This window comes from Danio aesculapii, chromosome 5 (assembly GCF_903798145.1).
Source record: "Danio aesculapii chromosome 5, fDanAes4.1, whole genome shotgun sequence".
Taxonomy (NCBI): domain Eukaryota; kingdom Metazoa; phylum Chordata; class Actinopteri; order Cypriniformes; family Danionidae; genus Danio; species Danio aesculapii.
This window is the reverse complement of record NC_079439.1, coordinates 47,136,806-47,151,579: the sequence shown is the minus strand read 5'-3', so window position 1 is coordinate 47,151,579 and position 14,774 is coordinate 47,136,806. Positions and strand designations below refer to the sequence as shown.

At 35.1% G+C, this 14,774-nt stretch overlaps 1 protein-coding gene across 1 annotated transcript in view; it reads right to left on the bottom strand.

Annotated features, from left to right (window-relative positions):
* iqgap2 (IQ motif containing GTPase activating protein 2) overlaps positions 1-14,774 on the bottom strand; it is a 117,284-nt gene that overhangs the window by 59,420 nt on the left and 43,090 nt on the right. The window contains exons 5-6 of the mRNA XM_056458370.1: positions 11,583-11,659; positions 3,758-3,825 (exon numbers count right to left, since the gene is read on the bottom strand). Coding sequence (XP_056314345.1) covers positions 3,758-3,825; positions 11,583-11,659 — 145 coding nt within the window. The remainder of the gene's footprint in view (positions 1-3,757; positions 3,826-11,582; positions 11,660-14,774) is intronic.

The following is a 14,774-nucleotide window of genomic DNA, read 5'->3' as shown; positions in this document are numbered from 1 at the left end:
GTCAGAAAGTCAACAGTGCCACCAATCCTCGCTTACTTTTTAAAACATTTTCCTCCCTCCTCTATCCTCCTCCTCTACCCGCATCCTCCACACTCACTACTGATGACTTTGCTACATTCTTTTGCACCAAAACTGCAAAAATCAGTGCTCAATTTGCGGCACCTACAACAAACATGCAAGATACACCACCAACACCACACACACTCACCTCTTTTTCCCAGCTCTCTGAGTCTGAGGTGTCTAATCTCGTGCTATCAAGCCATGCAACCACCTGTTCACTTGATCCCATTCCCTCTCATCTCTTGCAAGCCATTTCTCCTGCAGTCATACCAACACTGACTCACATAATTAACACATCTCTTGACTCTGGTTTATTCCCTACTTCATTTAAGCAGGTTAGGGTAACCCCACTGCTAAAGAAACCCAACCTGGATCAAACGCTACTTGAAAACTACCGACCGGTATCCCTGCTTCCATTCATGGCCAAGATTTTGGAGAAAGTAGTGTTCAATCAAGTCCTGGACTTTCTTACTCAAAACAACCTTATGGACAACAAGCAATCTGGCTTTAAGAAAGGCCACTCAACTGAGACAGCGCTGCTCTCGGTCGTGGAGGATCTCAGACTGGCTAAAGCAGACTCTAAATCATCTGTCCTCATCTTGCTGGATTTATCAGCTGCTTTTGACACTGTAAACCACCAGATCCTGCTATCTACGCTTGAGTCACTGGGCGTTGCAGGCACTGTTATTCAATGGTTTAGATCTTACCTCTCTGACAGGTCATTCAGGGTTTCTTGGAGGGGAGAGGTGTCCAACCTACATCATTTAAACACTGGGGTACCTCAGGGCTCTGTTCTTGGGCCACTTCTCTTCTCCATCTACACGACATCTTTAGGACCAGTCATCCAGAAACATGGATTTTCCTACCACTGCTATGCCTATGATACCCAGCTATACCTCTTTTTTCACCCTGATGATCCCTCGGTTCCAGCTCGCATCTCAGCCTGCCTGTCAGACATTTCACACTGGATGAAAGATCATCATCTTCAGCTGAACCTCGCGAAAACGGAAATGCTTGAAGTTTCTGCCAACCCGACTCTACACCATAACTTTTCAATCCAAATGGATGGGGCAACCATTACTGCATCCAAAATGGTAAAAAGCCTTGGAGTAAACGATTGATGACCAACCAACTTCTCTGACCACATTTCTAGAACTGCTTGATCTTGCAGATTCGCACTCTATAACATCAGAAAGGTTCAACCCTTCATATCTGAACATGCAGCTCAACTTATTATTCAAGCTCTTGTTCTGTCCAAACTGGATTATTGCAACTCTCTACTAGCCGGGCTTCCAGCTAATTCTATCAAACCTCTTCAGCTGCTTCATAACGCAGCAGCACGAGTGGTCTTTGATGAACCCAAAAGGGCCCATGTCACTCCGCTACTCACCCGTTTGCACTGGCTGCCAGTTGCTGCTCGCATCAAATTCAAAGCTCTGATGTTTGCTTACAAAGCGACCTCTGGCTTTGCTCCTTCTTATCTGCTCTCACTTCTGCAGATTTATGTGCCCTCCAGAAACTTGCGTTCTGTGAATGAACGTCGCCTCGTTGTTCCATCCCTAAGAGGGAAGAAATCACTTTCCCGAACTCTCGCATTCAATCTGCCCAGTTGGTGGAATGAACTCCCTAACTACATCAGAACAGCAGAGTCACTTGCTGTCTTCAAGAAACAACTAAAAACTCAACTATTTAGTTTCCACTTTCCTTCCTAATCTTAACTGCCTCTCTGGCTAAAAAAACATTACTAATGCTTTACTTCTTAGACTTTACACACCTGAAACTTGTCTATAGCACTTGTTCACTGCTGCTCTTATAGTTGTGTAAATTGCTTCCTTGTCCTCATTTGTAAGTCGCTTTGAATAAAAGCGTCTCCTAAATGACTAAATGTAAACGTAAATATAAATGATCATGTCAAACAAATCAAACACCATATTGCTTCAAATTATAACACAGCACTCCTTCACAATGTGTCAACATCAAACCAGTACAGCAATTCATTTCTGCAGTTTATTTCTCTAATCAGTTTGCTATAATCTTAAATTTTCACCTCCATCATTACTTTATTATGAACTGCATCGTTATGACTTGAATTTAACTTCCCTGATGAGACTCTGAATGAGCTAAATTAGCAATTACCAATCATTACACTGCCATCATTAATCAACACAGCCAGGTTTCTCCACAGCTTTCAATACATTCAATCCTGAGGCTGTTTTTCTGCTTTCTCTTATAAAGTGAGCTCACAGAGCTGGATCTACACTTCAGTAAGAGGAATAATAATGCTGCTGGGCATTTACACCCGCACTATGTGTTTTAAATATCAAATGAAAGATTGCAGATATTTGCTATTAAGGAAATACATTAAGAATTAACCCCTGAAAATCTGCTTGAAAAGATTCTTTTTTACTCAGAATTAAAACTCTGTCATTATTTACTCAGCCTTTACTTGTTCCAAACATGACTGAGTTTCTTTCTTTGGTTGAACACAAAGGTAAAACAGCTATTTGTTCAACACTACCTGACAAAAGACTTTCCAAGCCTCTCCAAGTTTTAGGAACAACAAATAATAACTTGACTTCCACTTGATCATTTGGTATCAGAAGCTGCTTATATGAAAGGCAAAGGCCTCTAGATTACGGTTATTTTACCAAATTAAAACATGATCATGCCTTAATTTGTAATTATTTAATTAGGACAGTAAGGTCTGACTTTGCTTAGAAAAAAGTCTTGTCATTTAACAGAAATAATGTAGAGTATAGAATATAAAGTCATGCTGCAGTGGAAAAAAAATTAATATTGTGTATGACTCCCATTAGTGTGGAAGACTGCATCCACACATCTCTGCAATGACTCAAATAACTTATTAATAAAGTCATCTGGAATGGCAAAAAAAAGCATTCTTGCAGGACTCCCAGAGTTCATCAAGATTCTTTGGATTCATCTTCAATGCCTCCTCCTTCATCTTACACCAGACATGCTCAATAATGTTCATGACTGGTGACTGGGCTGGCCAATCTGGAGCACTTTGACCTTCTTTGCTTTCAGGAACTTTGATGTGGTGGTTGAAGTATTAGTAGGAGCGCTATCCTGCTGAAGTATTTGCCCTCTCCTGTGGTTTGCAATGTAATGGGCAGCACAAATATCTTGATGCATCAGGCTGTTTATGTTGTCATCCACTCTGCAGATCTCTTGTGCATCCCCATACTAAATGTAACCCCAAACCATGATTTTTCCTTCACCAAACTTGATTGATTTCTATGAGAATGTAGGGTCCATGCGGGTTCCAATAGGTCTGCTGCAATATTTGTGAGGATTGGGATGCAGTTCGACAGATGATTCATCAGAAAAATCTACCTTCTGACGAATGATCAACTAGAAGTCAAGTTATTATTTGTTGCTTATACAACTGGGACAAGACGACAAAACTTTTGTCAGGTAGTCTACTATGGATGGCAATGGCTTTTTTTCAACATTCTATACAATATCTGGTTTTGTGTTCAAATAAATTCCTAAATGTTTATTATGATCACTTGAGTGTGAATAAATGGTTATAAAACACATTTTTTAAAGGGTGCACAATCCTGTCAAAATATGTTTAAATTTATGACATTTTGAACAAGAATTCCAAATGAAAACAAAGCTTCAGTGATATTTCTGGCATAAAACACCATTCATTCTGAGAACGATCATGACGTACCTGTGAAATCTACTTTCCCCAACAGGTCCTGTATCTGAGGGGCAATTCCCAATTTGTAGAGGTATAAGCTGCACACAGAAACATAAACAATATAAATCAATGCACTAGATCACAGTAAATGAGAGATCATCAGAGAACATATATTTTGGTAGTAAAAAAAATCATTCATTTCTTTTGGTAATGCTACAATGAAAAACCCAATTTCTTCACAAACAATCATTTACCACATGTTAGGATATTTAGTTCATGTAAGGGCATGTAACTAAATCCCACACAATCAGTAAATGTACATGCACGCCAACAAATAAAAAAATCAAGTAAATCCAAACAGGAATGTGTATGTATAAAAGAACAAAGTTATATTTATATAGTATATATTTTTCTATTGCACTGATTACAAAAAATCATAAATCAGAATTTAGGCAGGGGGGTGAAATTATGAACAGATCAACATTAATTATTTTCATAAACAAACAGATACTATATATGGAATGCAAGATGGGATTGTTTTTTATTCATTAATAGTTTCAATTAAAAAATGAAAATAAAATCAACAATAATATATTATTCTATAGATAAAAAAACATTTATAGTAAAATAAAATAAGTATATATATATATATATATATATATATATATACTTTTTTTTGTTAAACATCATTTGGGAAATATTTAAAAATTCAAAAGGGGGCTAATAATTCTGACTTTAACTGTATATATTCATTCATTTATTCATTTTCTTTTCAACTTAGTCCCTTTATTAATCTAGGGTAGCCACAGCAGAATGAACTGCCAACTTATTCAGCACATGTTTTACGCAGTGGATGCCCTTCCAGCTGCAACCCATCTCGGGGAAATACATATATAAGTAATAAATAAATAAATTACTAAAATTGTTTTTAAAATATAGCACAATTTCAAGAAAAAAAAGAGGAGTGCACTGTTTCAGGCATAGTGTTTCATTAAAAAAGCTGCTGAACAAATTGAATGTTGAAAGTATTTTGCTGATTCCACTTAAGCTAGTTGCATTTTGGCCTGTTTCTGACATCATACCAATCTTCTATAGGGTTGAGTGTTCTTTCCAGCTCCGTACCAATGAAATAATGTGTTGAAATAATGTCCAACGATATTTTTAAACACCTGGTCATTTCAAATTTCAACATACCTAGATGATATGCCTAACAAACCCTACATATGTTGCGTTTTACATTGACATCTAGATTATAGATTTAGATTACATTGACATCTAGATTATATATTTAAGCTATAGGATAATGAAATGAATCAAAGTTCGTAAGAATCTCCAAGATGAAATCCAAGATTAAATCAGATTTTTAAAAACTGTAATTTCAGTTTGATACCGTGAAGCCAAACAACCAAATAGTATCTCAATGCAGCCTTTATGATAAGACATCGCACTCAGATGCGCTCAGAGGAGCTAGTGACGTCCCTGTGAGGGGTAGGGTTGGGGTTGGGGTTAGTTGAACACATTAAAAAGCATTGCATGCAGCTCAGATTGCATCTGCACCACCAGCTGAGAAGCATTTTTACTAGGTTCATTGCAATACCGAACACAGTAAATAATAATAAATAGTGTAGTTATAGTTCCCTTCCACTAGATAGCACTAGAATGCAGTTTAAGTTTAGCCTTACTATAGTTGTGAAGCAGGAAAATAGCCTGCAGTTAGTGTGTGACACATGCTGGAAACTGCATTAAACTTTTATCTGTCCACTGATTGACAACAAATGGAGGTGGAATGAATTATTGAAGTGTTTAGTGTGTGTGTGCACATGAATGTTTATACACGACAGTTAAACTAAACAAGGCTTCTTTACCTTTGACCTTAACATCACTAGCAAGAGAAATAGACACGGTCTGTTGTGAACGATCCTTTGTAGTGCCTGTAGGGCCAAAGGTTAAGTGGATTAACTGTTGTAAGAGATGTAGGTCACTATTCCTCATCAGTTACAGGCTCGATTACATTGTTCAGAGCCAAACTGATAAACATTTCTTTAACCCTTGTGAATCTATTGAAAAAAAAATCCCACAGAAAAACAAACTTCATTCAACCAACTTATATTTAATTGTTTGGTTTCATACAACACAAACTCAGATATTCCTACTGGCAAAACCATATAATTATAAAACATTATTTTAATTCATTTGGCCTGTAGTGCTCTGCTCAAAACAAGAAATGGTTTATTTGTTATATAGACCAAACCTGAAAAATAAATCCAAAATATGACACATTTTACTCTTTTTTAATTATTACAATTTGAAAGCCTTCCCAACAATATTGAAACCTTATAACAAAGAAAGTGTTACTTTTACCCCAATGACACTAGGATTAAACATGAGACATTTTTGTCCTGAGCATAACCTTTTTGTACTCAGTGGAAAATAGAATTATGAAATGGAGGTGAAATTGTACCTCTTCAATAGAAATACACTGCAAATTTATGAGAATTCATTAGCACAGCCAAATCCATCACAAAAAGACTAAACAAATAAATAAAAATAAATAAATAAATAATAATGAATATGAATAAATGAATAAATTAATGTATAATATATATGTATTAATATATATATATATATATATATATATATATATATATATATATATATATATATATATATATATATACATACATATATATGAATAAATGATTTTTATAAATAAATGAATGGGTTGTGGCAGGAAGGGCATCCACTGCGTAAAACACACGCTGGATAAGTTGGCGGTTCATTCTGCTGTGGCGACACCTGATTAAAAAAGGGATTAAGCTGAAAAGAAAATGAATGAATGAACGAATGAATGAATGAATGAATGTCTAAAATAATAAATAAATAAATAAATAAATAAATATATATATGAATGAATAAATAATAAATAAATGGGTAAATAAATAAATAAATATTAAATAAATAAATAAATGAGCATATACATATATATATATATATATATATATATATATATATATATATATATATATATATGTATATATATATATATATATATATATATATATATATATATAGAGAGAGAGAGAGAGAGAGAGAGAGAGAGAGAGAGAGAGAGAGAGAGACAGAGAGAGAGAGAGAGATAGATAGATAGATAGATAGATAGATAGATAGATAGATAGATAGATAGATAGATAGATAGATAGATAGATAGATAGATAGATAGATAGATAGATAGATAGATAGATAGATAGATAGATAGATAGATAGATAGATAAATTATTGAGTAATAAATGAGTAAATAATAAATAAATAAATAAATATTAATTAAATATATAAATGAGTTAAAGTAATATTAATAATGAGTAATATTTATAAATGAATGAATCAATAATAAATAAATAAATGAGTAAATAAATAAATAAAAGACTAAAAATATTTAAAATAAAAGACATGAATGAATTATAAAAAATTAAATAAAATCTCACTGGTAAAAAAAATGCAATACAAATATAAAAATAAAAACCTCTATATATAAAAAATATATATTCAAACCTATTGCATTATACAAACGTAAAAGCTAACACAGAGCATATGCTGTTGCTGATATAATGGTGTTTGAGTGATACATGATTTTCTTTGAGCACAGTGTTGGTGTTGTCTAGTCTTACTGAGTGAGTGAACTGTAGGGTCAGGAAGGAAGAGCATGTGCAAGGCAGAGGGAGGAAGCCAAGCAACCCACACACACACACCACACACACACATGCTAGACGAGAGAGAGAAAGCAGAAAAGCACTATAAATGATTTACCGTAAAAGAAGCCTTCATATGGTCATTCATTAGACACATTCCCCACTGCAGACCGACTGCCAGTGTCTAAATGTTACAATTTGCATACATTAAGGTACCAATGATTACCTGGCTTTCTATTTAAAACTGACTCATGAACACTTATCTGTGCTCAGCCTCACATTGGTTCATCAGGGTATTGCTGTGCGGTTACCAGGCGCTGAGTTGTGGTTTGTCAGAGGAGCCCATCCTTAAATCTCTGTAATATATTTTTAATATAATGTACAGCCTGATTGTCAATGCTCAATGTTTTGTCAAAGTTTGGGCCAGTATAATTTTTTTAAATAATTAGTATATTTATTTGATCAAAACACAGTGAAAACAAAAACACTGTGATGATATTAGTATAGTTAGTACAGTTTACAATTTATTTAATTTTAAAGGGCACCTACTTTACCCATTTTTCAAGATTTAAGATGAGTCTTTTGTGTCTCCAGAATGTGTCTGTAAAGTTTCAGTTCAAAACATTCATCAGATGATTATTATACCTTTCAGAATATTGGTATTTTCTGCTCTGAACACAGTGTGGCTCTTTTTGAGGCCTGTGCCTTTAATCCTGGTTCTCCCCGCACACCGTTCCCATATGCCTGTCAGAGTGTGCCTCAATTTTGGCTGCGTCAGATAAACAGCACAGTGACAGACATGAAGGAAGCAGATCTCACATAACGTTTGTGAGAAATACTACAGTGAGAACTTGCCCAATGGTTATTTGATGAATTTGTTGTGGAGTTAATTCAAGCCTTTCTGCGACGATGAGTCACACACAATGTCGTAACAAAGTTTATGCACACACAGACACACACACACACACACACACACACACAGCGCGCACGTTTAATTCGTTATGTTAATGTACAAAATAAACCTGATTTAATATCCACAAACTGGGATTGAAGCGTACTGACACGTGGCTGTGGTAATAAAGACGGTAAAATCGCTGTACTGTATCAAACATGCACTGTTTTAAAAATGTTTTAAACTCAACATTTGATAATGATTGATGATCACAGCGAGCTGAACAGATCTTTTAATCCCAGTTGCTTTGCACACGTCCTGTCTTGTTGATATAATTATACGTGTTACTACGCGGCTGTCAAGCAATTTAGTGAAAAGAGACTTATTGTCTTTATATCAGCCCAATATGAGAGTGGACACACTATACCTACACACAGTTCTGTCCAAACAGCTTACAAAAGATGATTTTCATCATAGGTGCCCTTTAAAGCTGAATTACCTTCAGTGTCACATGATCCATCAGAAATCATTCTAAATTGATGTTTGTCGATTAAAAAACTTTTTCTAGTATTTTCAAAGTTGAAAACAGGTACATAATATTTTTAAAAAAATTATATTAAAACAAATAACATTTTTAAAAGTGAAAGTTTGGTAAAAAGAAAGTTCAAAAACAACATTTATTTGAAACTGAAACCTTTTGTAATAATGTAAAATTGCATTTTACTGTTATTTATGATTAGTTAAATGCACTAATGCTGAATAAAATATTAATTTCAATATACAGTTGAAGTCTGTTTATTAGCCCCCTGAATCATTAGCCCCCCTGTTTATTTTTTTCTCCAATTTCTGTTTAGAGAGAAGATTTTTTCAACACATTTCTACACATAATAGTTTTAATAACTCATTTCTAATAACTGATTTATTTTATCTTTGCCATGATGACAGTAAATAATATTTGACTAGGTATTTTTCAAGACACTTCTATACAGCCTAAAGGTTAATTAGGGAGGTTAGGGTAATTAGGCAAGTTATTATATAACGATGGTTTGTTCTGTAGACTAATTTTGACCTTAAAATGGCTTTTAAAAAATTAAAAACTGCTTTTATTCTACCTGGAAAAAAACAAATAAGACTTTTTCCAAAAGAAAAAATATTATCAGACATACTGTGAAAATGTTGCTCTGTTAAACATCATTTGGGAAATATTTAAAAAAGAAAAAAAAATCAAAGGGGGGATAATAATTCTGACTTCAACTGTATATATTCTTTACTAGAAAAACTAAACGTTTGAATCATGGTGTATAATGTTTTTTTATTCATATTAACAAAGATACATTATTGTTATTTGCAGTATTAAATTATAAATATACTATTGATTATTATATTTCATTCATACATTTTCCTCCAGCTTAATCTCTTAATTCATCAGTAGTCACCACAGCAGAATGAACCGCCAACTTATCCAGCATATGTTCATCCACACACACTCATACACTACGGACAATTAAACTTACCCAATTCATCTATACCAAATGTCTTTGGACTGTGGGCGAAGCCGGAGCACCTTAAGGAAACCCACAAGAACACAGGGAGAACATGCAAACTCCACACCGATTTGCCAACTGGGCCAGCCGGCACTCGAATCAGCGACCTTCTTGCTGTGAGGCGACAGTGCTAACCACTGAGCTACCGTGTCGCCCTATTATTACAGTTATTGACAGTAATTTAACTATCTATCAGTCGATTTTGCTGACTTTAAAGCAATCTCAATGAATATAATAAACAATTAACTTATTTAAACACACACACACACACACAGACCACAAATGTTGGAAAGGTGAAAGTGAAAGCGCTCTTCTCCTCAACAATAACACATATAGCACAAACAGTGTGGAACAAATGGCCTAACAAGGCTTTTTGTGTTTGTTTTTTGTTTAATAAAATCCTTATAATGCCCTGAAGTGTGAATTAACAATCAGTATTGCAACATTACAAAGGCACACATCAACAGCAGGGCAGATATAATGCTTTTTTCAGACTGTTTGCAGCAGGTTTCCACTGGCGGCAAACTACGACAGGAAACAGAAACCTCTGCTAATCTCTGAATAGTCACTTCCTGCAGTCTGATATCATAGCAGTTCAGGTTCACACCTCAGAGTGATCATTCAGAGCGTTCGATCATAAAAGCTGAATGGAGATCATCCATGAAGCAAATAAAAACATAAAACATCAACCTGACACACGTGTTTATTCAGGAAGTCAAATATGCTCTGCAGGTGTTTTGTCTTAGGAGAATAGTGACAGGATTGTCAGGAAACTGTGACAGGAAATGACCTAAGACAGGCAGGAAGTCGACCAGCAGGACTGATGGTTAAATCTGCCATGTGCTCCCCAAAGTCACATGATCAACCCCCAAAAAACGTCTGCTTTTCTCGGTGGTGAGATTGCCATTAAAACAGCTGCCAAGAGGAAGCAGTAGTCACGCATGTTCACGCTCTACAAACCTGCTGTCAGAACTGAGAAATCACCAAACCATGACCACAAAGAAACCGCCATTTTTATAATTTCAGGTAATGAAACCTGATGAAGCAGCAAACTGTGTCAGTCTGCAGTTCACGGACACTATTAAAGGAACACTCAGCTTTTTTTGGAAAAATGTTACAGGTCACCTAGAGTTATGTAGTTGAGTTTCACCATTCAGACAATTTTTCAGCTCTGGCGAGAGCACTTTTAGCTTCGCTTAGCATAAATCATTGGATTAGATTAGACCATTAGCATATCTTTCAAAAAAATGCAAAACAAAAAGCAGTTTTTGATAATTTCCCAAATTACAGCTTGATTTTTCTGCAGCTACATCGTATACTAAGACTTACATGAAAATCTGCTATTTTCTAGGTTGTGGCTAGGAAGTATTCTGTAGTTACTGCAGTGCCATGGCTTCACCTGGCATAATGATATTACACAGCCACTAAAAATAGACTCCAGTAAGGTAACTATGTAACAGCACTGCATAATATCATTGCGGAAGAGTCAAGCTTTAAATTGAAACTAATTTTTAAGCAAGATGCTAACGGTCTAATCCGATTTAATTATTTATGCTAAGCTAAGCTAAACATTTCCTGTCAGACCCGGAGGTCATCTGAATGGATTCAGAAATGGAAAAAAAATATCTGTAGGTGACATATAAAATGAGCCAAAAAAAAGTCATTGACTGTTGAGAGTGAAAGGATGAAAGAACAGGATGAAGAATGAGGAAGTTTGAGAAGGTCTGCAGTACCTTAGCGCATGAATGCAGTAGATCACCTTGGGCATATTCTTGCGATCATAAACATCGGTGGTCTCAGGGTAGAATATCTGAAAAGAGGAATATAATTTATTTGGAATCATTTGGAATTTATTACCATTGTTGACAACAGTTGTGCTGCTGAATATCTTTGTGGAAACCATGAACCTTTATTCACCTCAATATAAAAATGTTTATTTGAGACAGAAATAAATCTGTCAACATTGTAAATGAATGTGTTGTCATTTTACATTACTTTATTGTTTCATCATTAGATAAACATGTGGACACGCTCTACTGATTAAAAATCGATGAAAATATGCAACAATTCAAGATGTTAAACTAATCACGATACACATTTTAAACAGCAGAAGGTGCTGAAATGTGTTCTCTGACATTACTGCATAATCCCAATAAAGTCAGCATGAAATTAAAATATACCTCTTTTTGTCTATTTTGAATATGTTAGCCTTAAAGGGATAGTTCACCCCAAAAAGAAATGTACTTGTTCTGCTGAATCCTAAAAAAACACATAATATGGAACAGAAGAAGGAAACTCAAACAGGTTTGTAACAAGTGAATGGTGAGTAAATAATGACATCAATTTTATTTTTGAGTAAAATATCCCTTTAAAGTTGCCAAAACTATAAACATTTTTGAAAATATATGCAAAGATAAACTTTCAGCATCTTATTTCCAGCAATCAAGATCTATGATTTTAATGCGATCACTCTGCAATTCAGATTATCTACTTAGGCCCATAGCACAAGGAGAATAATATACATGAGTTGTATGTTTTCCTGTTTCCTTTTGAATGCTCACATTTTGCTTGTGCTATTGTCTATATATGTCATAGTCATGTACACTCTGTGTTTAGGCTGTTCTGATTACACTTTTGATACAATTATATTTGTTGACAGGCCCTTTCACACAGTAATATTGGTAAACTGCTTTAAATTATAAAAATACCAGTAAATTATGTGACATCATTACCTCAAAAAAAAAACTCCAAATGGAAGGATTGCATTTGTAAACCCTTCTGACTTGATAGTTTCATTTTTGTTTTAAACTTTCACATTCATGCAGCTGCTTTTATTCCTGAGGCAAACCAAAATACTGAACTATAGGACAAAAAAGTTGTCACTAGCCAAAAAACTCTAATATTTAAAGATATGGGGCCCTATCATACACCCGGCGCAATAAGGTGCAAGATGTGTTTGCCCCGACGTGTTGCTATTTTCAGACCAGCGCAAGCTTAATTTTCCCGCTTTCCGCCACGTTGTTTAAATAGCAAATCCATCTGTGCCACTTTGTGGACTCATGGGTATTCCAGTGTAGAAAAGAGGTGTGTTTTTCCACAAGATTTTCCACTTACAAAGTTCGCCACATAAATAGCAAATGTGCATGGAGCGGCACAACTGACTTTTAAGGGGAAAGTGAGATGAGACTCTGATTGGTTTATGCTCAAAACACACCTATAACATTAAGAGAATAAGTACAACCCTGTTAGACCATGCGCTGCGGCGCAGAGTGTATTGTTCCATCCTTAAAATAGCAAAAGTGGATTCGGACACGCCCTTAATGCTTTTGCGTCATACATTTTAGACTTTGCGCCTAGATCGTTAATATAAAGCCCATGGTTACACAGAGATTTGTGTGATGAACATGAGCAATTCCACAAATACATGGAAAAGGGTTTGGACAACTCTGATCAAGAGATGTGGACAGAACACATTTACATGTCAAGAGATACATTTGAGCATGTGCTACATCGCATTCTAACCCTTCAAATTGTCAGGAACTACTTTTCCAGTACTTTATTTTTTAAAGCGCCTGTTCACACATGATCTCTTTACTGCATTTTACCAGTAAAAGTCGATGTTTGAAAGGCGCTAATGAAATTCTGGGGTTTTTGTCAAGCAGATCATGGTTTTGTCAATCATTTCTCCTTCACACTATCAGTAAAATCAAACTTGTTCTGTATGAAGCAAAGCAGACACTTTCAGTTTAGAATATTTTTAGTCTCACTATTAAACATCTACTGCAGAGGGACTCCAGCTTCTGCTGGAAAGGTTGATATTTCTTAAAAATCACTAATAAAGAGCGCAGACAAGGCTTTTTATGGTAATTTGAAGACATTTATTTGTACTATTTACTTGTTTATTATAAATGGCATTTGTTTTTTAAGTTATTGTACATCAACTGTCTCAAAATGGTCGCATAGTTTAGCTCCAACCACCTTCAACTCACACCTGCTTAATAGTCTCTAGTAGTCTTGAACACTTCCATTAGTTGGATCAGCTGTGCTTGATTAGGGGTGGAGCAAAACTGTGCAGAGCTGCGGCCCTTCAGGAATTGAGTTTGACACATATGCTTTACATGCAAGAAGTTCTTTGTTTCACTAAGTAATGTCCAGCATTTTGTCTGAGTAAAAATAAAAGTATTTTTTGTATATATTTTACCTCCTAAATCTAATTGTGTTGGAAAAAAATCAAGAAAATGCTATTGTGATACAAGCATTGTAAACCATATCATCTTGTGAGTTGAGTGAATCTTCTGCTCCATGATACATAAAAATGACACTTTATCATCATTCACTCACCCTTATGCCTTTCCAAACCTGTATTTGTGACTTTCTTCTGTGGAACATGTTTAAAGTCATGCTTGATTGGATCATCATGAGGGAGAGTAAACAATGACAGAACATTAGCTCTTTTTGGTTAACTGTTCCTTTATTCCAGTGAAGACAAACCGTAATGCCACAACACACAAAAACAATGACATGCTAGAAAACTGCCAACTTTATTGCAACAGTTTGGGAAGGGCCTTTTTTGTCTCAACATGTCAGTGCTTCTGTGCAAAAAAGCAAACATCCATATACATTAGTGTGACCTGTGGAAAAGTAGGCCTGAATCCACTGAATACCTTTGGGATGTAATGACCTCACTGTCACTGATGCTTATGTCAGAATAGTATGTTCAGTATTTTGCAAGATTTGTTTTATTGCAGCCTCTAATTATTTAAGATTTGACATTCAACAAGCATACATTGCCTGACAAAAGTGTGGCCCCTCCAAGTTTTAGGAGCAACAAATAATAACTTGACTTCTAGTTGATCATTTGGTATCAAAAGTGGCTTATATGAAATGCAAAGGCCTCTGGATTACGCTTATCTTAGATAAATAAA